Source organism: Scomber japonicus, chromosome 22 (assembly GCF_027409825.1).
Source record: "Scomber japonicus isolate fScoJap1 chromosome 22, fScoJap1.pri, whole genome shotgun sequence".
NCBI lineage: Eukaryota > Metazoa > Chordata > Actinopteri > Scombriformes > Scombridae > Scomber > Scomber japonicus.
The window spans coordinates 11,954,348-11,980,895 of NC_070599.1; the positions used below are offsets into that span (position 1 = coordinate 11,954,348).

General features: G+C 39.8%; 1 protein-coding gene across 1 annotated transcript in view; it reads left to right on the forward strand.

The window, feature by feature from the left end:
• The first annotated feature begins 14,915 nt into the window (after positions 1-14,915).
• kcnip4a (potassium voltage-gated channel interacting protein 4a) overlaps positions 14,916-26,548 on the forward strand; it is a 94,560-nt gene continuing 82,927 nt past the window's right edge. The window contains exons 1-2 of the mRNA XM_053342998.1: positions 14,916-14,923; positions 19,314-19,393. Of these exons, the coding sequence (XP_053198973.1) occupies positions 14,916-14,923; positions 19,314-19,393 (88 nt within the window). The remainder of the gene's footprint in view (positions 14,924-19,313; positions 19,394-26,548) is intronic.

Sequence of the window (26,548 nt, forward strand, 5' to 3'; positions counted from 1 at the left end):
TTGATGCTCAGAGATTGTTTTGGGGTTGAACAATATGTAGATAATTTATCTGTTGACATGCCATTTTAGTATTTGAAATTGCAAGCAGTTTTTGACATTGCATCGTGGACCAATTTCTAAACTTTTGAATAATTACAAGACTTTTTTTTTTCTATAAGACGTCCAGATGCAACTATAACTTTCCTAAAATCACTAGATTTTGCAATGCAAATTTCAATTGAGATGACATGAAAAATACAACTTTAAAACCATGTCCAGATACCATCTGATAGTAGTTCTGTGGCAGGATATGTTTGACATTCACAGCTCTACTAAATTAGATCATGAGCACCAGTCATACTGTAGAAAAAAAATAGATCAATTAGGAATTAAAAGTTGTACTGGCTGATTCAGTATTTAAAACAGGATATAGTATTCATCATACTGGCGTTACTTGGAGAGGTACTGTACATATAAGTTTGTTTTACTGTGACTTTCCCTTGTTTGATAAAATATTCTGTTGTTTAACCTTTTGCTTTAGCTCTAATTGCAGCTTTTCCTCTTTAAGAATACATATTTCCTTTGCACTCCCAAGTCAGAGCAAAATGAATAATTAAATGATGGTAACTTTACAACCTCATTAGGAAGGCAAATCACCACCCAGTTAATAGAATAGATAGGCTGCCTGTGTCTCTCCGCTATCTGTCCTGTACTCTGTCCTGTACTCTGATATACACACTCATGGAAGATTTTTAAGTCTCAAAATTCCCTTAAAATACAAATAACATTCTGGGAGGCTTTGTGATAGTAAGCCCTGCCTTCTAGGTGATTTGCTAATGCTGTTGCCAACTGAAATATATCCCAATTTTGCCTATTTGGAGCTTTATGTGCTAGTGATGCCAGTACCCTGCAGTTGAGCCTGTGAGACTAGTGAGCAAGGTTATATACCACGGAAGTGGAAACAACCTTTCAATGCAGATTACTGCAGCCAAGAGGGATATCTGTGAGCTGATACATGGCAGAGGGTGAAGAACAAAACACTGTGAGGGAGACATTTGAGACAATAGCAAAGACGAGAGAGCAAGAGTAGAGTAATTAGCGAGAGAAATGGTGGAAGGAATAGATAAAGACATTGCATGTATAAGAACAGAGTGAGAGACAGATGGCTGAAGGTGGAAGCTCTGTCCGAAATGGCAGAAAATGGTTATATTTTACAACTCAAAGCTGGCAGGCTGAAACAGAATGAAAACCTGATCCTTTGAGACACAAACAGAAGTCTGTTGTACAGACTGGATTTTGCTGCAGCTGTTCTAATGAAGCTTTGAAAGTAACTGAACGACAGTAACCTTTTGATTTTTTTGTGAACATAAATTCACTTCACAAAAACAGATACTTTGTGCTTTATTAAACTTGTACTTTTTGGTATAGATGGAAATGTGTGTAGCAGGAAGTATCAAAAACTGGCATCAAATGCTAACTCAGGCGTGAATTCTGCACTTTGATCAAACAATTTATAATAATGAATTCATTTCTGTAATATTTTTTTGCCAATTCATACGGTTCTTGTGTTTAGACATGTAACAGCAATTAACATTGAGAGTTTTAACTGTAGTCAATATAAATATTAAACAAAGGACAATGCCTTTTATTTCATAATTCAATGCCAATTAACTTTTTTTAACACTACTGTTTCCCGTAGCTCTAATAGCTAATTCAGCTCATTATTTTGGTTTTATGATTCACTGCTTCAGTGTTTGGTTCGGTCCTTCCCTCAGGTGTTGGTGGAGACCAAAACACATCTAAAAGAGAGTGAAAACTGGACTTAACAGTGTCAATTGAGTTGTGTGAATAGGCAACAGATTGCTAGCATGTTCGCAAAAAAAAAAAAAATAATAATAGTATTATAGTATATAATAGTATTGTTTTTATGTAGCACCTTTCTAGTCTTCTGGCCACTCAAAGCTCTTTGTTACATGTTAGAGTCACCAATGCACACACATTCATAACCTGTGCTGACCTGCTCATCAAGAAGAGCTCTAATTGTGGTTTTTGGCCAAGGACACTTTAACATGTGGACTGGAGGAGCCAGGTTCATCTTCCAGTTGGTGAATGATTGGTGAATGACCTGCTCTACCTCCTGAACCACAGTCAAAGGTGACATCTTGTCAAATTGTGTTAGCAATAAGTTCTGCTAAGTAGGCAAGAAAAAAAAAATGACATGCAGCACAGGTGCTTTATTAACACACTTCATAAGTTTCCCTTGAAACACCAGCGTTTGTCTTATTGTACACCTTTATTTACCTCTAGAGAATTACATTACCTGTGCTGTCATAGAACTCACTGTGAAAGAAACCTCAGTTTGTTATCTTTCTGTCATGGAGAAGGTCCCCCTTCGCTGTACAGCTGTAAAATTGGTGTTATTTATAGGCCCCTTGAAAGCATTGACCTAATCCAGAACATTCTTTTAAAATGGCACTTCTAGGCTTTCACACCCTTTCCGAGAACAGGATTGGGACTTTCTCACCCATGCAGCTCCACATTAGTGGCAACCTCTGTATTTTCTACTCCGTTAATGGCATCAGTCCCATTTGTTCTCACTTCGGGGGAAAACCGGGAGTATGTCCCAGCTCCCAGTGGACAAGACCTATCCTCCTCAAGTAAATGTTGTAGTGTGTGCATGTCGGTCGGTCGGTCCGCAGATGTGCACCCTGCAGGAATTGGGTCAACAAACCACACTAGGCCTCCTCAGAAGAAACCAAACAAAATGAGGTCATGGAAAAGCGAAAGGCTCTCAGCTGGCCTGCAGAGCTTTTTAGCATGGCACAATATATGCTTTGTTATGACAGTTAACTCTGTCTTAATACTAACAGAGTCACTTGCCAGAATAAATTGTCTGCATGAGTTCTTGCTGTGTGTTTGTTTGACATTATGGAACCTGCTTAAGTAACAGCACCTATTTTGGAGTGATAGTATTAGTTCATTATACTGAGGAGTGGTGTCCTGCAAAAAACCCCAGCATCCTTTTAATTATTAAGAAGAACATTAGATCATTTTATAGCTATAAGTAGCATTTCGTACATTATCTAACATCCAAACTCATGCAAACAGTACCCCTGAATCATCCTCAATTATTTACAAGGTAACATTGTCTCTTTTCCAGGAACTGCCGGCTGAGGGAATGGCACCTTTTTAGTAAAACAGAGGACATTAACCCGTCACATAATCCCATTGAGATGCATTTCCCTGCACTTGTAGAAGTGCTTACTGGCAATCCACTTCTACTGATGAATCTCAAACTCCCAGTAATTACAGTGCTAATGACCATTTGTACTGCTTGGTAGTGGGTGCCCATTCCTATGGCGGCGACTAAGTTGTTTTATTTTTCTCATCTTCAAGGCAGTCATTCAGTAAATAGCTTCTTACAGGAGAGAACAGTGTTCCCCCCAGGTTTATAGAAAGCAGAATAAGTGAATTAAAAAAGTTTGTTGATAGTCGGGGTGAGCATGTAATACTTTAACAAAATTCCTATCTTATGTCTTTATTGCAGAGTTGCACGTACTGTGTATTTCCAGGACTTTTATATAATGACATTTCTTTGAAAAGTAGGCACTGCTGTGGAATGTATTTCACTTCCCAGAACAAAGGAGATATTTGAGCTGCTACCTGTAAGAGATTTCTCAGGACAAAACACCTGCAGGTTTATGGAGCCTCAGCTTGTGTGGCAGAGTAAGATACTTCTCTCACAACAGTAGGAGGTCTGCACTTTGATTTGCTCAGTGCATCTTCTCTCTGTGCTGCTTAATAATTAAGGATGGGTATCATTAAGATTTCAACAGTACTATAACTCTTACTGATACTGCTTATCGATCAAGTACATTTAACATTAGTGTCATGGATTTTTTTTATTTTAAGAGAACAATCGATTACTTTTAATCGTTAACCCATGTTTGTATAATTGTAGTTAACTTTCTGTAGGCTTTAGGCTGCTAGCATAAACATGCGGGTTAGGGTTAGGATGCGTTAACGAGAAATGAACTACAAGCTTAGGCAGTCCAAGTGTGCATTTCTCAACTGTATGTGATGCACTCTTACTAGATGTTTTGAATGATTGCTCATGTTTCTGCCTTTTTATACGTAGAGATTCACTGAGTCAGGTATGGGTGAGATGCAGGGCTGGAGTGGTACTCATTTTCAGCCCTGGAGTTTCATGCCTCAGACTGGCCCACTTTATGTTGATGTGGATTATGTATGTATATCCTGTGACTGAGGGTGAGCAAAGTAGTCAAAACTATCAACAGACTCATCTTCATCTGTCTCATTCCTAACTTGTACTTCAGGGTTCTGCTGCTGAGCTGCTGCCTCTGTAATCAGTCCCTGACTAGACTCTGTTCTCCTGCACTTCCTCCAGTTTCCCTAGACTCGCCTGCACCTGTATCACAATAAAAAAACAAAAATCTGTAAGGCTTTAGTATATTTGACAAGTTGGGCCACTACTATCATTTGAGCATAGAAAGTGATATTGGAACTGATGCTTGCTTGCCTGTTCCTTCCCTGACAGTAGCTGTCATGTCCTCACCACTGGCTCCTGCCTCTGCCTCTGACACTAAATCACATTTTAAAAATGGTCATAATTCTCAACACAAATCTCCCCTTTTACAAAGCCTTCTGATCAATTCAAGTCAGTTTCATTATTGTAGTACTGAATCATCTATCATCATCAATTATCTCAGGGCATTTTTCATATAGAGCAGGTCTACACCATACTCTTCATTATAATCCTACCTGCCCACTCTGGACCTGTGGTGAGCTCATGGCTGGTGCTTGGTGCTGCATCTTGCTTCTGAAAGCCTACAAGACAAAGTTTCCCAGTTATGTGGCGTTGCATCATACTATTATTTCAATTATGTAACGTTAGGTTAGGCAGGCTGCATGTTACAATGCCACGCAATTTATTTACTTGATAAGCTAATTCATTAACTTGAACGGTGCATGTAAAGTTGCATTTTGCTCAACATCTTGCATCACCTTGAGCTTGTTTTACTGAAAAAGGAGCTGATTTTTGCACATTTGGCTGCATCTGTTTCCAGTGCTTTCCTCTTTTTAGTTCTTTCCTTTTCTGCGCCACCCTTGCTCTTTTTATTTTCCATTTCACAAACACCATAGTGTAGCTCGCACTTCTGGGGCTTCCGGTGGAGACGTTCCATAGACAGCGGTAACAGCATACACGTGCCACTCAGTGCCATGACTGAACACTGGCCCAAAATAAAATAATAAATAAAAAAAATAATTGAACACCGGCCTTCGTGGCCCAAACGTCAGACCGGCCCGCCGGGAATTGTCCCGGTCCTCCCGATTAGCCACTCCGGGCCTGGTGAGATGGGTCAGGTATGGGAGACAGTGGGAAGATCTGTCAAGCCTGACACATAAAAGGATGACCCCAGCCTCTTCCACACAGTGAGGCATACAGTTTATTAATTAAACACTGATATTAGATCACTACTTAGTATCGGCTGCTACCCAAAGCCCCTACTTACATTGTAAGACTTGTTGTACTTGTGGCTACGAGCATTGTCAGCATTGACTTCAGTGAAATGTCATCAGACTTTTTAGCAATTAGCTATACATATATATATGTGTGTGTGTGTGTGTGTGTGTGTGTGTGTGTGTGTGTGTGTGTGTATGCAATCCCTCACGCATACAATAGGCTCAGAGAGAGAGATCTCTCTTCGTGGGGTTGGGATTAGCGAAAATACATCATAGATGAATGTCGTTATCTAATTGCAAATTAGAAATGGGGTTGGTGAGATAAAATATGCAAGATAAAGTTTATGTTTCCTACAAAAATATGAAATCTATTTTCTAAATTCTCCAATACAGAAAGTAGAATGTTGGTGTTTATCAATATAACAGTCTTAAATATTTTAGTCCAGGGGCCCATGTAATAATATAGACGACTATACAACCAATCCTAATTGTTCCCTGAAGACTTTGAATGACTTAAATCATGATTTAATGGCAACTGTGATGTGAATACTGAACAAGGTTATTTCATGCTGCACTTACTGTACATACTTGGTGTCCTGTTTTGATTACTCTCATAATGTGGAGCATATGGTGCAAGGAACATATTTCCCTTGCAAATACAATTTCCAATGTTGCATGGAGCTTAAATAATTTCTGGCTGTTGGGCCCTGAGTTCAGCATAGCAGCGAGTCAAATGAAGCTTTAATACTCAGATTATTTGTATATTTACATAACTGAGAAGAAATATTAGTAATTAAATCACTAGGATGAATAATTGTTGCGTGTTCAATTATGGCAATGATTTAAAACAGGTTTTGAGAACATAAAAACACCCCCAGTCATCACCTCAAGGTAGCTTCTATCCTTAAAGGAGGATATCCAATTAAATGTGTCTCATGAGATAAGTGAAGAGAACATTAAAAATAATGAGTCCCTCTCTCTTTGATCCCGAATGTTATTGTTCAAGCTCATGTACAGGAGGCTTGATTTACATTTTATATAGAGTTTCTATAAATCCAGCTTTTATACATTTGTCAAGTAGTTTTTTTTTATTGTGACATATGAAATAGAACATCATCCTATACTTTGAAATATCTCAACAACGATTTAATGGGTTTTCTTGATATTTGCTACTGATACCCATGGTATCCAGGGAATGAATCCGAATGAGTCTGGTGATCCTCTGACTTTCTGTCTTGTGCCACCAGCAGATCAAAGATTACCCTTATCCAGTGCAGTGTCTGAACAACTACCAGATGGATTGTCACAAAATGTTGTACAGACTTTAATGGTTAGCAGATAATTTATCTTACTGACTTTGGTGATCATCTAGTACCATCATGAAAAAAGGTAAACTCCTTTTCTCCACAGTATGAATTGTAAGAACTTGGTGATTCTGACTTTTCATCCAGTGCCATCATCAGGTCTTTCTCCATTACCAAACACCTGCATAGGTAATGATATTTCCATCAGCCTCAGCTGTACATTATTGTTTAATGGCACTTAGCAAATGTGAGTGTATGCTGGTCATAAACATCTGTATCCCATTGCCATTATGTGCATGTGAGCATTCTTGTTTGCATTCAGCTCAAAGCATCTGTGCCCACGTAAAGCCTCATAGAACCTCCAATGTGCCAAAAGACTCTTAATCTTCTTAAAATGTTGAATTCAGATGTAGACATAATCACCGACACGGCAGCTGTTGTCAACCCTGACTTAGTCGGGGTTTAGTCTGTTCGGGTCTTGAATATATGTGCTGCTAGTAATTCTGCCTTCACTCTTTTTTAAGTGCTCCCTCAGTTGCTACTGTCTCTGCATGGTCCATAACAAAAATCAGTTAGAGGACCTTTGTGGGTTAGGGTTATCTTTGAATCATGGAATAAAAAGCAGCCACACAGCAGTAAACCCAATTTCCTAGCTCATAGTTTTTTTTTCTTCCCCTCCATCAAATCTCAGGGCTACCTCTGCCACATTATTAGTGAGCCAACTATAGGTGGCCTTGGTGAATTTGCTCCATCACACTATAACTCTTATCAACGATTTAGCGTCTCAGGATTAATGCTCGCACTCCATCCAAATGTTCAGTTCATCCTTTGGTCCAGTGATTTCAAGTTTTGTGGACAAATATGTTTTTCTGACTTGTATAAGTTGGGGGGGGGGGCAGACCAATGCACATGTGCATGTGCATGTGCATTGGTCTGCCCTGGTTGTTATCAGCCTGTTGAGAAAAACTCTACCCGCTTTATTGGCTTTGCTTAGCCTAGCATTCAGTGTCCCTGAGAGACTGGAGAAAGGCTGATTGGATCCTATACAGAAAGATTTCCATAACCAACTCCCGCATGATTGCCATATACAACCAACTGTGCACTTATTTGAAAATGTATCAAAGTAACAATATTTAAAACAAGCATATTAAAATCTTGAAATAATGTTTTTTTTTTCTTCTCTGAGGAAACTGTGTTTCATTCAGATTCATAAATAGACTGATCTGTATGTAGATCTGCGTGCTTGGCCAGAATATCAAGATTGATGTCCTAGAAAATCTGTGTTTGTTTATTTTTTTCAAATTTTAAACAAGATTTGCACAAGATTTGCATCTTATTTCACACCATAAACAATATTTTTGGGTATTTCCAAGCTGAAAACAAGATAAGTCTGTGTTCTGATATATCACAACCCATCACAATGTCAGTGTTGTGTCAGGACCATACAGCCCTTAAGCCGTGTTGAGGAGTCTTTCTCCCATGCCATGAATTTTCAATGTATTCTGTATTTCAGTATGCTATCTGCATTATGTGTGTGGCTAAAGGAAAAACAACTTTTCTAGTGATTTTCGATCCATCCTCGCTTGTGATAAAGAATATTTGTTTTGCTCCTTTTAAATGTGACAATATGAGAGCACACATAGTTTGTTTCCAGATACCAGATGTATTGCTCAAAGGTGAATAAAAAAAAAGAACTCCTGAGACATTACCACAGCATTCAATACTAGACCAACACCATTTCAAATAGAAGCAGCCTTGTAAAAAGCCATAATTAAATGTCTTTTGCATTTCCCTGGTGACATACTCTGCCCCGTTTTTCCCATTCAGTCACCTGCAGAAAATAGTTTGAGATTCATGATGTCTGTGTCTTTAGTGGGCCATCATATTTAAAGACCCGGCTGGTCCTGGGAACCGTAAATATGGGGGACTGACGTTTTCCAGGTCATTATTGTTTTGGCTCTCACTGAAAACGAATGCCAACCCCTCGCTCAATCACATTGAGTGATGAGGTTGTGGAAGAGAGGATAAAGTTCATTACTGCTCCTCTGCCTTGATGTGTTCATTAATCAGACATAGTGTTATTTCCTTTCTCTTTACTGCCTTTTCATTTTCTCTTTCCAATTTTCACCACTATCTAATCTTAAGAGTTTATTCAGGCAAACATAGAGTGTCTGAGAAGCGTCTGAAGGCCCATAAAATCTTTGAGTAAGGAGCAGAATCTGTACCCAAGATGGTAGAAGCGTGCTATGGATCTCGCCAACTGACACTCCTGGCTTCGTAATGTAACAGTCATTGTCATATGGGGTTTTCTTTTACTCTTACGTTCCTCTTCTCTCTTACTATTCAGCAGACAAATGGGAGGGACACCTTCCTCGGTTCTGCAAAGTCCCTTTCCTGCAATGCCATTTGCAGTTTATTTAAAGATTTCTGGAATTGGCTCAGTGTAAATCCTGGTGCTTCCTTGCTGCGTGTCTTTCATGATATTTTAATAGGTTTTCTGCAGTATTTAGGTCTGTTTCCCCTCTGTGACGGATGAATCATCAATGACTGCGATTGAGTGTTTGGGCCAGTATTTGGATTTGACTTAATGAAAATGCAGGTGTTAAATGGACTCAGTACGCTAAAATGTAAGTGTGGTTGGATCTGGACTTGGTGTGGAAGTATACAGATAGTGGAGACACCAGTCCAATTTGCTTTGCCTTCTCTTCAGTTTTATACTGGGAAGCTGATGGTGCAGTTTACAGAATTCTACCCTCTTTCAGACCATTGATAGTAGCTCACAGTTAAAATCCTTTGGGCCCACTCAGGAACTTTGTTTCAGTTATGCACTTTTTCATTTCACGACTAGCTTCAGGCAATTTGGTCGCAATGTGGTACTTTAGGCAAGCAGCTAAAGTTTGTGGTGGATGAAATGGGATCTGGCCAATGAGGACATAATCAGCCACCCCATGATATGTAGATCACATAAAAAGAATGATTGCAAAGGCATTTAGTTCCCTCAAAAATACAGCTGCAGTCTTTGTTCACTAGATGTTTCTAGTGCTCTAGTCTGTGTAACACGAAACCAAACAAGCAGCAAGAACCCTTATCTGTTAAAAAAGTGCTGACCAATACTAGTAACTTTAAAGTTTTAACATTGCCAATCAGATACCTTAGTTTTTCATTTATTCTCCAATTCTCCACAGTCAGATCCTCTGCATGCATTATCAAGCTGGAAGGAGCACTGTACATTAACTTCTTTTCCCCTGACAAACAGTACAATGCTATAATATATACAGAATGTTTTGCTGCTCATTAAGCCCACCAGTTCCACACAAGGTCACCTGCTCTGCTAACAGATGTAGGCATAGTTGTAACTGGTTCAGAGCCAGAGATGAAGAGCTGCTTTTATGACGGTGCTCGAGACACACCAGGCATTGCCTACGTTGGAAATGAGGGTATGGACAGATTTTCCCCCTTTTAAATATGACAGCACATTCCATTTTTAATCACTTCACGGAGAAAGAATCACAATGAATTAGACATTTTTATATCCGATTCGGTGGTCCCAAATCTAACACATGGGTAATCTGATATGTGGCCTGAAAAGTCGTATTAGAATTTATACAACTTTTATGTCCCTCCAACATTTTGTCCGTGATGATTCCATTGGAGCAGGCTGGCATGCACTGTGCTGGCGCTGCTATTAAGTAAGGATGAAGGACATTGTTCAGCTGAGGGATAATAAGGTGTTGGACCTCCATGAGGGTTTATGTAAAATGTTTCAAGCGAAACTCAAAAGAGGCCTATCATAACTCGGTTGCTGTTTGAAAGCATATCAAAAGAAATGGCTGGATCACAGGTGGAAGTGGCTGCAGTCATTGCAAACTTTAAGAGCCTTTAGGGATTTGGGTTAAACATTTCGAGAAATATAGCAAAAGAAAAGTTTCTGGCTGCTTTTGTGCATTCGGGTCAGTTCAGGATCATGGTAGATATTAGCCAGACTGGGTTCAGAATGTGTCAGGAAAACATTGGATTGAGAATTTAGGCTTCCAGTGTGAAGGTATCTTTTGTCAGCAGGCATTCATAAAAGACCTAATGCCCCTTGAAAAAAGCTGGAAGTCAATTTACCATTTCAGAGCCTGCGATTAAAATGTGAGCAGGAAGAAGAAAAAAAAAAAGAAAAAAGACATTCATCTTTTTGAAGTGGAGCCAAGCCAAGCTCATCCTGTTTGGAGCTAAAGTTTCCCAAAAAACAAGAGTTTCCCATTACATACCCCCTTTCTTAACTGTATGTGAATGGACATATAAGGCGAATCAACCTTATCAGCATCTTGTATCATCTTCCCCAAATAGCCTCCACAGATACTGGAGTGTAGATTTAAAAAAAATGTAGCCTGTGTGTTAGAGGGATAATAACAAAGATATACACTGTAGTACTGTGTTCTCACTATGAGGTGAAAAAGTAAGATCTTACATCAGCAGATTTATAATGAAAGGGATTATATGAGTTTTCCGTAATGACCTTTTCCAAACAATCTCTGCCTAATTCCGAAGAGCGGTAATGAATGCCAATGAAGACTAACTGCACTGAGCATCCTGATAAGCATTTAGACTGGGTCAGTGCACATTTTTAAACCTGCCATATGCTCGCCACGACTATCCATCATTCTGTCGTAGCGCAAAATATACACACACTGTATCCGAGCGATCCGTAAAGTGCATACAAATTAGGAAAAAATGTATTTTAATGTGAGGAGGCATCCCATATGCTTTTCAGCTGTGCCCTGAGGGAGCTGTTGTGCTAACATTAGTACACTGATGTCATAAGCAATTCATTGCAGTCTTCAGATATCGACCGAGCTCTTATCTGCAGTGACACCCTGCATTGTCACAGCAACCGTTAACCTTATGTTTCAGGAAAGCGCCGGATTGTTTTACTTGACTCGGAATGGTTCTTAGCAACAGATTCTTTCCCTTAAAGTGAGCTGCTGGCTTGTTATCATCATGTTGTTGTATCTCATTGCTTTGTCAGGGTTTGAAGGTGTTGTCTCTGAGGTTTTGACCTAGTCAGAATTCCAGTATTCCGAGTAATTCCAAGTGTTTTATAGGTTTAGTATTAATTTCTGGTATTTATATGTAAATTAATAGAGTGGCTTAAGCTTAACCCTAACCCTGCCTTTTGAATGAACCATCAATAATAATGTTTGCAACCATTCACTTAACAACCATGCACTTAAGACAACTACTGTACTTACCTCATATGCATCTTTGGTTTAAATGCTCTTGGCTATTGATTCTCAAGACCAAGTGTCAACACATTTGATAATTCTTTGTCATAAATGTTTCTAAACGTGGTTTTAACTCTCGGTCGGGCCAAATATGCCATTTCAAAATATCGCCTTGGGCCCTGATAAAGTTAAGCCCTGATTTATTTATATTTTGCCTTTTGAGGTAGCTTAATAAAAAAAAGAATCAGAAATGCATGAAGATAAAACCTCTCACACCAGTTGAGCCTTTGCTGAGTTAGTAGTTACTATCTATCACTGCATATTGATTGGTTGTAGGTACCAATATTGTTTGAAATCTCAAGCTCAAACAAGCTAACCCTAATTTGCTTTCTTCACTCTTCTGTTTCCCAGGTCTGTTTATCATCACTAGGGTCTTGGCTTGTTTTTCTTTCTTTCTTCATTTGCTCTTAATAAATCGGCTTACCTGTCTCCTAATGACAGCTTAACAAAATCGATCAACCTTTTTCCTAATGACAGCATCTGTGCGCTTTGTCTCTACATAAAGGTTACTATAGCAGCCATTTGGCTTGATAGCTTTAGAGTGTCCTGCATCTCCTGAGGCAGGGCTTTTCTCTTTATTCCCTTTTGGTTGAGCAATCCAGACCTTCACTTTAAAGCCATTTACTCCAGAAATCTTTCTCTTTCTTTTTTCACTGGATCTTTTTCATCAGGGCTATCTTTACAGTTTTCATTGAACTTGAAAGGATCGCTAACTTAAAAAAGCCGTTCTTTGGATGACTTGTTAGGTTTGACAAGAAGGAATTCAGTATCTATCTTTTTTTTTTTGTAGAGTTTGGCAGCCATCTCATGCCTTTGAGCAAAACAATAAACTTCATGTGGAGAAGAGACAGCCGCACTGCACCGTGCCTCGAGTTTATTGGACTCACCCTGGCAGACAGGATGAGGCAGACATAAATGAGAAACCCCACGGCTCACTCATCTTCTGCTTTACAAGAAGATTAGAATGAAAAACTGTACTTAATGTTGATTAAGTATGATGGTCATTTAAGGCTGTGCACTGAACAGTGTATTAAATTTCATCCTGCTGCATTTGATTTAGTTTCTACTGCCTCTGCTGAATTGAATAGGGATTCAGAAATTGTTGCAAAAGCACATTTCCAGTATTTTTATTTATTTATGTATTATTTTGTTTCTATCACTCTCTGCCCCTCTGCTGTGAGAATGTCCCAATTTATTGTTATTGTGTGCGCGTTTGGCAATGATGCATCATATTACCACCTTATTTTTGAGGCTCATGAAATTGTGTGTTCAGTAAGCAATCCCGGGCAGAGAGCCCAGACTTAACTGTTCTATTTGAAATTGAATGCATCGCCTGTAGTATACAGTATATCTACAGTTTCCAGTTATTTTCTCCCCTTACTGTGGAAATCAACTGCAGTAAAAATGTTCACGCTGGCATTCTCCCAGGATTTATTCAGAAATAAACCTGTGAATAGAATGGACTCTGCAGTTAAAGTCTCCTATCTTTCTATATACTCAGCAGAATGTCCTGTACTGTAGTGACTCATGCTGATGATCTTTTGTTTAATTGCATGTTCTCTCAGTAAACTGCGGTGCGTGGTCGCTGGACCAATGCTAATTTCCATATTTGCAAGCCTAACAGTATTTTTTCCTCCCTGAGATTGCGTCGGTGACTACATGACAAAGCTTTTTCATATGTTTTTTTTTAAATTCAAATGAGCACTGAAACTAATTGTCAGCTATTGATTAGTTGATTGATAGAAAATTAATCAAGAATTTAATGATTTCTGTTCGCCATTTATCAAGCGGAATTGCTTTGTGTAGTTTCGTGGTCAGTGTCCTTATGAAATTGAGTGTTTCATTTATTGACTCACACAGGGGTCAGTGACTCCTTTGCCTCGTTACCTTACGTTTAAATTATTCCAGTGAGTTCCATGTAGTGAATTTTACACCTTTATTCTTTTATTTGGGGAAAGGAGAATGATCGGGTTGGACCGGGAGAGAAAAAGCTGGACCGATGCATCCCCTACCAGCAAATTACCATATTAAAACATTCTGCTTGTTAAAGGAGGGGAGTGCAGAAACACCTTATTTACCAGTGTCAATTTGTTCCCGCCATCTTATTGTCAAGCATCCTCGCAAGGGTGACAATGTCTACATTCACATATCAAATTCATAGCTATAACAATATTGAGGAGAAGAAACACACTGTAGTTGCTCTGTGCATCCACATTCTGTGCTGATGGCATAATGGCACTCGCTAAGCTGGGCGCTGGGTGCTGATGCTGTGAATGCTGGAGATATTGCTCATCTTAGTACACGCTGCTTCTCTGTGATATGTTCAGGTATTGGGAAGACATTACACTCAGCGCTCGTCTAATGACAGCCTGCAGATGCTTCGTCCTTAGGGTTTGGTGAGGCAGACTTTTTGTAGCTTTGCTGTTTAATGAGGTTTCTTGTTTTGTGTGTTTGGTGGATGTAACGGTTCAATACTCTCAATTTATTTTTCATGTCTGCTAGGCCCATGATGCAAGTAAGTGTTTTTTGGATAGAAAACTAATAGATATTAATTATAAAGTAGATCTAATCTCCCTAAAAATAAAGCACTCCATAATTCACCAGTCATCACTACACACAAGCTAACTAAATTGTTGTGATAAGCTGAAATTGAATAATAAATCATGTTGCCTCATGTTCACTCAATACCTGCGAGCAAAAAGACTCTCCAAAAAGCCTAAAGTTTAAACATTGTCTACCATGTTTCAGTGCCAGATAATATGGTGTAGAGGCTCACGTGTGAGAGAGAGACTGTAGATGGGTGGTTGAACAGTGTCCCGCTCCACTCCAATAAACTTTCTGGCCCTTTTTTCTGGATAGTGTCAAACAAAGCCCTGAGATGAGTGGGTGGAGCACTTCTCCGGTACAGTGGAGCACACTCTACTGCAGATGGATGCTTTATAGATTGTGGCTTGGCTCTTGATGTTCAATTTTAGTGGGCACTTTTCCTGAAAGCTCCCCGATTTTCTGACCTACCCTGATGGAGATGCACCTCTCGGACTATATAACGATTCAAAGGTGGCTTTCCATTTGTCTCTCCAGAAGTACTTTGTGTCACAGCAGAACTAGAGTCTGTAAATTTACGACTGCCGCCTTGCCGTTTGTGTATTTAATGGCCAATACTGCATGTGCACATCTTGCTTAAGAAGTATTTGGTAGTAAATTGTTCCAACTCTTGTTTGATGACAAGCCGCTCTCTGCAGTTTTCCATCGGACCAAGCTGCTTCCACGGATTTGGAGGGGGGGGGGGGGTGAAAAGCTGTCGGTGGTCATGTCGGTTCTCGCCCCCCGGGCTCCTGCTGTCAGTGAATTTCTAGATAGATCAATATACTGTATTTGTATTCTCTCTTCTGTCTCTATTTCATGTAATGCCTGTCATTGTTAAAGGGCTCAACATGGAAAAAAGTTCATGTTCCAAAGTCTGCAGAGAAAAAAAAAAGGTTTCATTGGGACTTCTACATGACGATACACATGACATGCTGATGGGAACCCTACAGTACAGCTTGGATTTCTCATCTGAGGTTCAAAGAGGTTGAGAAGCCAAATCCTCCAGTGTTATTATATTATATAGTGTATAACTTACAGAGGTGGAACAGGTCCACATTTCATCAAGTAAACCCTTCTGTTGGGCTCAAGGGGTACTTAAGAACAGGATGCCTAGCCGAAACATTCTGAGCCAAGGCCACGAGTACTTAAAGTGCACAACACGCTCTGTAGCTTTCTGTCTGTGCTATTAGAATAAACATGTTTATTTTCAGTTATAGAGTTTTGCATAAAAAATAGGACATTGAAGGCTGTCATTTTAAATACATTTAGGTTGGTGTGTTTTGTTCAAATAAGATGAAGCTCTGGTTGACAAAGAAACTACTTTTTTTTAACAATGTAAAATTTATAATACAACTCTGTTTATTAGATCAGATGTAATGATTCTTCTCATTCTTCTTTTTTTAAATAGCTATTCTTCAATGTTTAAAAACAATTTAGGGACAGACTACACAAAATACTTGAAGATTTACTACTTACTACTTGAAGATGTTTGTTGGTATATAGATTTAAAAAAAAAAGAAACCTCACTGTTTTCCAGATAGCACTTCTGCACTACACACACACACACACACACACACACACACACACCCACACACCCACACACATCCCTTGTCATGTGAGTTTGTATTGACCCCAGCTCCCATATTGCCTTGACCATGCTCATTAAGGTAAACATGAGTCATGTTGAGTTTTTCCTGACTGTATATGGACTTGGAATGTAGTGATTTGTTCCACACATCACTCTTCAGACTCAACAAGGGGGTTGGGGGGGAGCTTTGTGTGGGATCTTGAAATAGGCTCTATCACAAAAGAAGCAAATGGGAGTTTAAATTTGAAATGCAACGCTTGTTCGTGACACAGTGTACGTGAATGATGATGTTTTGTGTTTTTGTTCCTTTGCCAATCACTCATTTGAGCAGCAGGCCATCTGTTCACCTCAAAAATAGTGAGGTGACACACCTCATTGAACTCATTTTGTCATGGATACTCAAACAAGCGTGCACTGTGTGACCTGAAAATACTCCAGCTTAACTGCTCCTTGTCACCTATATGGAAATGACAGAGAAGGGTGTGTTTGTTTATTGGAAACACAGATAGAAATGGAAACCATGGACTAGGTGAGAGGTGATGGAGCTGCACACATGTTGAAATTAAGTGTTCTCAGGGGGAGGAATGGGGGGGTGGAGCTTGCAGAATAGGGACCAAATGGAAGTGTGTGTGTGTGCAGAGAAACAGACACAAGCACACACTGCATATATTCTAATTGTTTGCTGGTCTGTAGAGCTGTCTGTAGCTACAAGCATAGCAACCATATTTTTAAGTCTAAAACGGGATTATGGGGGAAGAATATTCATAAAAATGACAGGTCTGTCAAGCTTTGGATATCTCCACATACTGGAGCAGTATGCATGGGGCTCTAATAAGAGTGATACTCTGTACTTAGATTAAATTAGGTTGGCTTTCCTTAAACCAAAAATGCAAGAAAAAATGGAATGTAAAGAATGGATTGAATTTGTCTGTTCTAATGTAAACTGCAATCTATAGCATGTTAGGTTAACTAGTTTACTAATAACAGTAGAGAGGCTAACATGGTCCAAAGCCAGAAGCATATCAAGAATTTCGTGTTGTTAATCTGCCACAGTCATCATTGCAAACTGCAACACTTGACAGGCATAATAGCAGCAACTAAGACGGGCAAGTTTTAACAAGTAACTTGGAAAGCAACTTTTGCTCATCGAAGGACAACTGCAAAATGGTTTTTGAAAATGATTGTCCGTTTAAATTGTGTCTGTCATGTCCCCTGTCAAAGCCTGTGAAAGCAACTAAATCATGTCACAAAGGGGCTGCTATGCCCCACAGGTACCTAGTAAATGATTCACCTAATTGAGACACTGCGCTAGTTCTCTGTGCTGCTCTGACCCATTAAGAAGTTTCACACTATATTTTCAAGTCCTTGAAATCCTTATTTTTCTTGGAGCTGTTTCTTTCCCTTTTTTTTTTTTCTTATTCCTGCTTGTGGAACAATCCCCTTGCTGCTGATTCCTGTCCAGAACGTGTATGTGCTCGTGTAACACACAGGAAAAAAAGAAAAAGAAAGAAAAAAAACCAAAAAAAACCCTCCAAGGTCAGAGTCTGCTGAGACTCTACACCAAGCAGGATTCACCAAAATAGACCTGCCTTGCTGTCAAGTGACCTGTGGAGTCTCAACCTTATTTCAGAGAGGATTTAAGCCCTGTCTTATTTTATACCTGTGCCTGCCAACCTGATGGACATGTAATAATGAGAAAAATATGCCCCGATAGTGTTTCCTTAAGCAAATTCACTGCAATAGGACAACGGGAAACGGTTAATGGTTTGAGTTAATGACAGACTTTTCAAGAGGGATATCCTGGCATTGATAGATGAGTGCAATCGAGGTACAGTGTGCGGGCTAATTAGTGGAGAAGATGATGCACTTGGCTGGTCCTAATGTCATCACAGATGCTGGGCGTAGCCTGTCAGTCATTATTAATACCGACCTTGACATTTTTGCTGTAGGAAATCTTACCAACCTGGGCTCCTTATTTCTTCTCTCTGCCCTCGCTCTGTGTCTAGACATTTTTTTTATTTTTATAGAATATTTTGTCACTCCTTTTTAACCACAGCCCTTATCTGTGTCTCAAGAGCCAGTGGTGTACCATTAACACTGTCCATTACTGTCACTCATTGTCTTAACGTTCAATTACACATGTGGCAGGCTAATGTACTGTCATTGCTGATTCATTGAGGTGGACACTTTCCTCTTAATTTCCTTTTATTTCTCTCCTCCTCCTCCTCCTCCTCGTGTGTTTTCTATCTCTCTTCTTCTCCTCCTCCTTCTCCATCCCTGCCCCCCCCCCCCCCCCCCCACCCTCCACCCCACTCCTCCTCCTTCTTCTTCTCGCGGGCCAATCAGGCCACACCTCCATGGCAACCGTCAGTGATGGTAAAACATCCACAGATGGTGCTGAGTAGAGCGAGCAGCAGGCGCACTACGAGATCAAGTGTGGGAGTGTGTGTTTGTTTGTGTGTCTGAGATAGACGAAGAGGGAGAGAGACTAATTGGATAACCACTGTATTTTAAAGCCAACAGAGTAGTATGTAGTAATTCAGAAGAGGAGTAAATGAGTGTTTTGCTCAGAGGAAGTTGTGGAAGAAGAAAAAAAAGAAGGGAGTGAGAGAAGCCCCCTACACACCCCCACCCCACTCATCTTTCCCAGAGCAGGAGGTAAACCGCCGGTAAGCAAATACTGATGACCTGACAAAAGAGCACACAACATCCCCGTGTTGATCAGACAGCCTCACCGTGGAGCTGTGTTAAAGAGGAGCCGGGATACACACACACACACACACACACACACACACACACACACACACAGCCACACATACACAGCCACACACGCAAGACGAGCCCCCCTTCGCTACTTTCCACTCACTCATGATCATCACTCCTGCCACACACAGATACAAGGGCCACGCTGACACAGCCAGAGGAGAGGAGGAGAAAAGGAAACTGTCGCCCTGTCGCGGGACTTTGTCAATTTAAGTCTTTCCTGGATTTCTAACAACAAAAAAAACAACAAAAAACCTCCTGAAGCCAGAGTCTTCCGTTTTTTTGCGCTGACCTTTCCAAGTCCCCCCCCCTCCTTCCCTGCCAAGGAGCAAAGATGAGCTGCAGGAAAAGGTGCAAGCGGGAGATTTTCAAGTTCGCACAGTACCTGTTCAGGCTCATCACGGGCACGCTCAACACCGGTAAGGCTCCTGGTGGACTTTGAGAGGTGGATTTCTCCCTCCTGTTTCCTTTTGCTGAGATTCTCTTATAACTGCAGAGATGTTTTTGCTCTTTTTTTATGCAGTCCTCCTGGTAGTTCGGTCCAACTTCTACTGTTGATTAACAGATTGATAAAATTAGCTCATGAAAAAAGTTACATTTCACACTATTTAGGTTGTTTATACATTAATGCCTGCATCCTGGCAAGAGTGTTGTGAGGATTGCGAGTGTGAGTTTGAATGCATTATGTGTTCTGCATCACAGTTTGTGTTTGTGCATGTGGAAAAGTGATAGGACGACACAAGGAATTTTGATCAAACCCAGTTTTTTGAGTGTGACTATATATCCATAGCAACTTTTGATGCAAACTCATTGGTTATGTTAGCTCAGTCTTCCGGTCTCCATGCCTTTTGCACATAGCATACAATGCAGATTCTGATCAATTCATCTCTTAAGTTGAGTTTGTGTTAATTTGGTAAGAGAGAGTCAAAAGCAGACAAGCCAAAACTAATAAAATAGCCAGGTTCTCCTTCTGAAATCATCCCCAAAAGCAGTTTTTTTGCACACAGCATTATTCATCACTATTTCTGTACCTGTATCATGCTGCTAAGCATAAAAGATTTTGGTTTCCCTTTTTGTTCCGTGAACACACACCAAGAGCTTTTTAATAAGACAGCTAGTGAATCAATGGTTTTAACAAGATGAATTCTTGGATTATAGCGGATTACAAGCGGATTACTCTTTGAAGAGTTCAATACAGGATAAAGGTTACCAGCAGTAGCGTGCATTGACTGGTATCCATCAAAGTGTTGCTATTGAATATTTTCATATGTTATTGTTGGATCTTATTTTCTGCCTTTTTTATACTGTACAGATTATGTGCCCACACTGGTATTACACCTTTGCTTCTGTATTGTATATGTGTTAAGTTACTACGCTGCATGAGTGAGATGGTGCTAATCTCCAGAGAGGTGCTACATGAACATGTTAATGAATTTCAACAGCTACTGAACATGTGAGATTTTTTTTACCAGCTGTGGCGCTTCTTGTAAACTGTTTTACATACTGCAAGAACACACATCAATAAGAATAAGTGGGTTTTGAAAATTAAGCAGTTCACATTTAGAATATTTCTGTACAGCCATGGCCTACTTTCCACAGTCTCCTTGACCTTCGAGACAAGGAGAACCAGTGGGGAGGATGAAAGGCAGCTATAGAATTGGTCCTTCAATGGGTTGCCCTATAAAAGGTGTAGATAGCCTTGGCTTTCAATTCAAACTGATAAATATAGGCTCGTGGGGGATACCAAGCTTGGGGAAATCCATCTATCTACGCAAAAGAGTTCACTATTGGTTTCCATAGTTACCAGCAGATCATTTAGGTCACATTGCAATTCACACTTGGCACTAACATGATTAGGGTATATTGGGGATTCATTTGTTATAGTGTCCTCAAAGCTTTGATTGATAAAAATGTGGCATTGCAGATCTATAGGCTACAGTGTATGTTTGGGTGCAGAATTGTGCTCTTTAATGTCAGTGTCAGTGCTTATTAATTATTGATCACGTTAAATACAAGGCTGGACATATTTCCCTGTGGACTAAGTCCAATTACCGTAGGTGTGCTGAGTGACATGTTTTTTATAATTGACCCCAAGAATATTACTTTGACTACTATTTCTGAACCTCAACACACAGAACCTTGAAACTCTGATTATAGAGATTCAAGGTTCTGTGTGTAGAAAATAGTAGTAAAAAAATATGGGCATAAACATAGTCTCCAAACCAGTACATTGGATATATGCAGTACATACATTTTGCCCAGTAAAGACATCAGTTAGTGTAGTCTTTTTCATTGTTGGAGACAATAAGATGCCTTCAAAAGCCACAATGTCTAGCTCCTCAGAGCCATAGTGACCATGTAGGCATATTAAGCAAAGTAGGATATCAGTGTATAAAACCCATATTTGATTCAAATGTTTCAAGTGCATCCTTTGTTACCAAATTATAGAGAGAGACATTACACATATAAAATTACGAAACCCATTATCAGCCCATTATTGGACAATTTCCACTTGAGTGAATCCATTTCTCTATAAACACAGCGTATTAACTTATCTTACACAGCCTGTGGTGCAGATTAATATAAATGGAGTTTGACCAGAGTGAAGCTGGCTCGGTCATCTTTGGCTGACCGGGGAAAGAGAATGATAGATGGAGTCAGTTAGTGGACCATGAGATTTTAATTGAGATGTTCATTGTCCTAGAAGGAGCGCCACAGTCATTGTTTCATTGATCACTTGGATGCTAAGACCAGCACAAACACATAGTGTGGGTCGGGGGGTGACGTGCATGATGTAACTGAATGGTCCTTTGCAGATTAAACTGTAAATCACATGGTGTAATTACTGTTATATCTTTGTCTACACAGGCCTCTTCTTAATATAAACCTTCAAATAAGATGTATGGTAAAGGTCTACATTTGACATCACCCTTGAATTTCATAATCTGCACATTGGTATCAAGTTGTAATTAAAAGAGCACAGGGAGGCATTTATTGATTCGAACAGACCTACCTCATTGGCACAGACATGAACCAAAGACAGTAGGCCACCATTGGTATTCATGCCACCACTGTTACCCACTAGGCCTTGAGTTTTTTTTTAGCTGAAGTGGGGGGAAAAAAAGAGAGGAAACAAATCACAGATGTGCAGGATTCCAGGTTATAAATCCAAACAGCAGCAGTCAGCACATATTCAATATACTGAAACGTGGAAACTGATTTGTTGCTAACACCAGGGGAAATCTTTATCTCCTCCAACATTTCCAACTCTGCCTTTGCTACAGGCGGGTCAGGAAGGCTACCAGTCCACAAGAGTATCCATCTGAATCATTTAGATATGCTAAAGCTTGGTGATTTACGCCTCTTACTTTTAAGCGACACATTTTCAATCCTTATTGGTTAGAAAGTCAAGTCTTTGATTGTGCAGCGGGACAGCTTTAAACAGTCTTTTCTACCTGTATTTGGCTGCATTGCACTCAAAGACACAATAAATCTGCCATTTGCACTGGATCAGAGCGATAGTTTTTGGAATCTCTCCGCACATCTTCACAGTTCGCTTATCCCTCGGGCCTTTGGCTGTCAGGCGTCTCAGCTTCTGCGATGCATCATCCTCTTTTTCTTTTCTCATCAGGACAGGCTGACATGCTTGCAGCTGATTCCAGCATATCATTTGACATCACAGCACATTTGCTCTCAAACCCCTGCACACAGCTTTTATGACAAGACAGATAAAAGTTGGCTTAATTTGACTTTCTTGTATGAGATCTTCTGAGCCACTGATGATTTTAAACCGCTTGTATTGATTTCAAATAATTAAATTTAGCCTGTCGATGAAGTCGTCTTGAGTTCAGTGAAGATTCATATTTCCTTGGTCGAACAATGCTGAATGATTGTGATGTCTGAGCTTTCAAATAATTACATACTGGGTGCACAGGGCTGCAGTAAATGCCAAATAAGCAATTATTTCTCCTCACTTGAGATTTTAAATTTGTATTGCTAAATCAGCTTAATGGGATTTTTTGAGCATGTTTCTCGACAATGCCGATGTACCAGTGTTGTTTGTTTGTAGGATTTTATACATTGAAGTTCAGCCACATTATCTAAAATCCCATCCTTTGGATTGACTGACAGCTTATTTAGAAAGCCTGTCTGGATCAGGACTGCAGTGGCAGTAAGACAAGCAAAGCAGTGCCCACTTCCCTTTTTCACAACAACTTCGTCTGCTCTTTCTTGGCCATGAAAAGTAAGTGTGGAGATGTTGTTGTCCCAGATTATCTATGGTCAGTCGAAGGTCTTCTCCCCCCAAAGGGACCCATGTGTCTCTAATTATTTTTTATTGTGGAGGAGCTGCAACAGCTTGGGTTCAAGGTTTCTCCAAGGTCCTCTGAGAAAATCACAGTGGTCTGAAACTGGCAACTTCTGTCTGAACAATTACTTAAGGAATAACCTTTTGATCTTTTGTGAATTACCCTTGTAGAATCATTGAAACGTTTGATCATCTTATCTGTCATCAAAGCAAGCACACTCAAAGTTATAAAATTGCTCTCATGCACCTAAAAAATCTGTCTGCTTTGATAATTATGTGGAAGTGCTCATCCAATACTGTTTGTCATAAAGCAATGCAGTGATAAATGCTCTTTCCAGCAAGTACATGTGTGGGGGCCTGCCCAGTGACGTGAGGGACCATCTTTGTTTCCCTCTCTTTGGTGTCCTGATTGCTATTAGCAGGTCATGTTCCACCTGTCCCACGAGAACAGTACGTTGAAAGCCTATAATCCCTGACCAAACACTGAACATTTGATACCCATAGGCAGGTTGAGTTGGCATCATGTGCAATGGTGTACCCATTCTGAATGGCAACAGAAGACTCGCTGCCTGTTTTTATCTAATGTGGTTTAGAATACACACAGCAGTCATAATGTATGGTAGGTCCCTGCAGTGCTGATGAGTGCACACTGCTTTTATATAGACTGCGATAAAACATTGCACATGTCGAAATGTATTATAAGCTAGTGTTTGAAGTCCGTTGTTGCTTTGCGAATAGCCAAACCTGATAAATATAGTTTGTGGGTTATCTAACAACCTATGTTTCCTTTGAATTTATAGACTGTTGCGTCTTCTGTAGAGCTTATAGAAACATTAAAGCAGAACAAAAATGACCAAGGGAGCTTCCAGTATATCCTTTTTTTGTAAATGTTTCTCCTTAAATTCACAAAAAGGTCAGAAAGTTGTTTTTTTTGTAGCTTTTGTAATAAAGCAGTTTACCATCTGTAGTAGCTGAGCACATCTTCCATGATGTTTGGGCTGGCACATCAATACCAGATGGCTAACCATGTTGCATAATGTTTCCTTTCACACCCAGTGAACTAACACGGCATCTGCTTGATTCACCTGATGAGCATCCGAATCAGTCTCAAGTTTGATGTTTGTGTTTGGGCTGTGCAAGACGTGACGGCTTGCTTACAGTTTGCTGGATTTCCTGTGGTGCTCCTTCTTAAGGTATACCAAAATCATCCATCGTGCTTTGATTAGTTCTTAACTGTCCATCTGGCAAGCGAGTTTCTCATAGACAGATAAAAGCAAGATGAAAAAAGAAGGAATTTGATCACAGTAGATATCAAACATGTCATAAATTATATAATATGTGAGAGAAAAGTATTGTGAATCCACATTGTGTTGTTTAATGTCACTACAGAGTAAGAATACACAGTAATGTAGCTTAACAAGATGTAAACACAACCTGAGATTCGGATAGTGATCCAAAACACCAAAGCATCTTTGCCAAGCCTCTTACATAATGGAAAAAGGGAGAGCAAGTATTGGTGTCATCTGGTAAAGGCTTTCTTTAACCCTGCACTGTGACTTTTAACCATAACCCTATCCCAAGGGTCATTGCCTTCGGCGAAGCAAGAAAGAAGACGTTGACTGTGATATCTGTATCCGTATCAGCTTCCTGACAGGCCCAGTCCACCGTATCTTTGTTTCACAGTGTCCCTGTCTTCCTCTAGTTTCAGGTTTCTGCTGCTGTGTAGCTGTCCAACACTAGAGCAGCACAGATTCTTGGCTCATTTGGGCAGTACAGTGCTTGGCCAAGCTACAGGCTTTATCAGAACTTACTGTCCTACTATAATATCCTACAGGCGGGTCCACTCAGATACTCTTTTGCCTGACTAGGGGTGAGTGATGGGTTGTGGAGGCCTGTTCAAGTGCTGCAAGGCAATCTGGCAGAGTTTTATGTTAAAGAGGAGAGCGAGAGTATAGTCACCATAGTGGAAAATTAATGCTTCCATCATGTTCAGTCTACAACTCAACATGGAGCTACAGTTAAAAAAAACTTTCTATCGTTGACGTTAGGATTGGGAGGTGTATTCACATGAATTAATAATACCATTTTAAATCATCCCTGTATCCACCATTATATCTGCTCCAAGTGAGTCCCTAGAAACATCAACATGTCGATACAGATGCAGTCATTCAAACACGCTTCTTGTTGTGGGCTCAGAGAAATCTCTCTATCCCACACCACCCCCACAACTGTTCACCTTGTTAATAATTACTGCATGTAAAATGAATAATTAGGTAATGATGAGCTTGTCATTGAAATTTCACCCTCCATAGTTGAAATGTGATTAAAGATTTGTGCGTCAGGAGCTCTAGTCAGAATATGTGTGAGGACAAATCCTCCGTCCAAAAGACTGTTACTGAGATGAATGTGTTTGATGCTTTCTTCTTTTTTTTTCTTTTGCATGCTATCCAAGAAGTATTGAATTAGAAACTAATTCAATTATATATTTAAGGAGACACACCAGTGAGTTAGTATTGTACTTGAAGGTGGTTGGAAGATGAATTTTGTCATTTTAATGCCTTTTCAATACAAACTACACTGTGTTTTCTGTGTGTGTCTGTTTGTACTGTAAAAGGCAAACAGAGTGGCAAGTCATTTTGTACATAAACAGTCTTGGTCAGTTTCATAAAGATAGCTGGCTGGTAGCTGTTTAGTTGTTGAATTGTGAAGTTACTCAGTGATCCTAAACGTACAGGTTTGATTATGCTTTGTACTACCATAATGTGTAATTGACCAGAACACAAGCCTCTAGGTTATTTATAGAAAATTGAAGTTGCTATACTGGAAAAAAAAATCAACTTGAATGATTTCCTCAAATTGTTCAGCCCTAAAAGACTCCTACATCCCCCATGGTGAAACCTGTTAACATCTTTCACACCCTTCATTTGTAGAAATGGCGGCATGCCCCTTTAATCAAATAGAGAAGAAAAACTAACTCGGAATAATGAGTTAGTACGCCTGTTATTGGACTCAACAGGTATGCTGTCACATTACCAGAAGTTATTTTTCATGCTTAAGTATTGATTGGCTCTTTGTTAACATGGCAACATCCCCTAATCCCTATTGCTTGGGTTGTATATTCCCTTATTTGTCCTATATTAGGATTTTACATTGGCCTTTGGGTATTCCTTGGGTGAATCTATTTAGGTTCACCCTTGCTAACCTAGGTAATCAGTTTTCCCATTTGCCCTAATGTTGGTAAATGAGAATCCTTCTAAGTGGAAAGAAT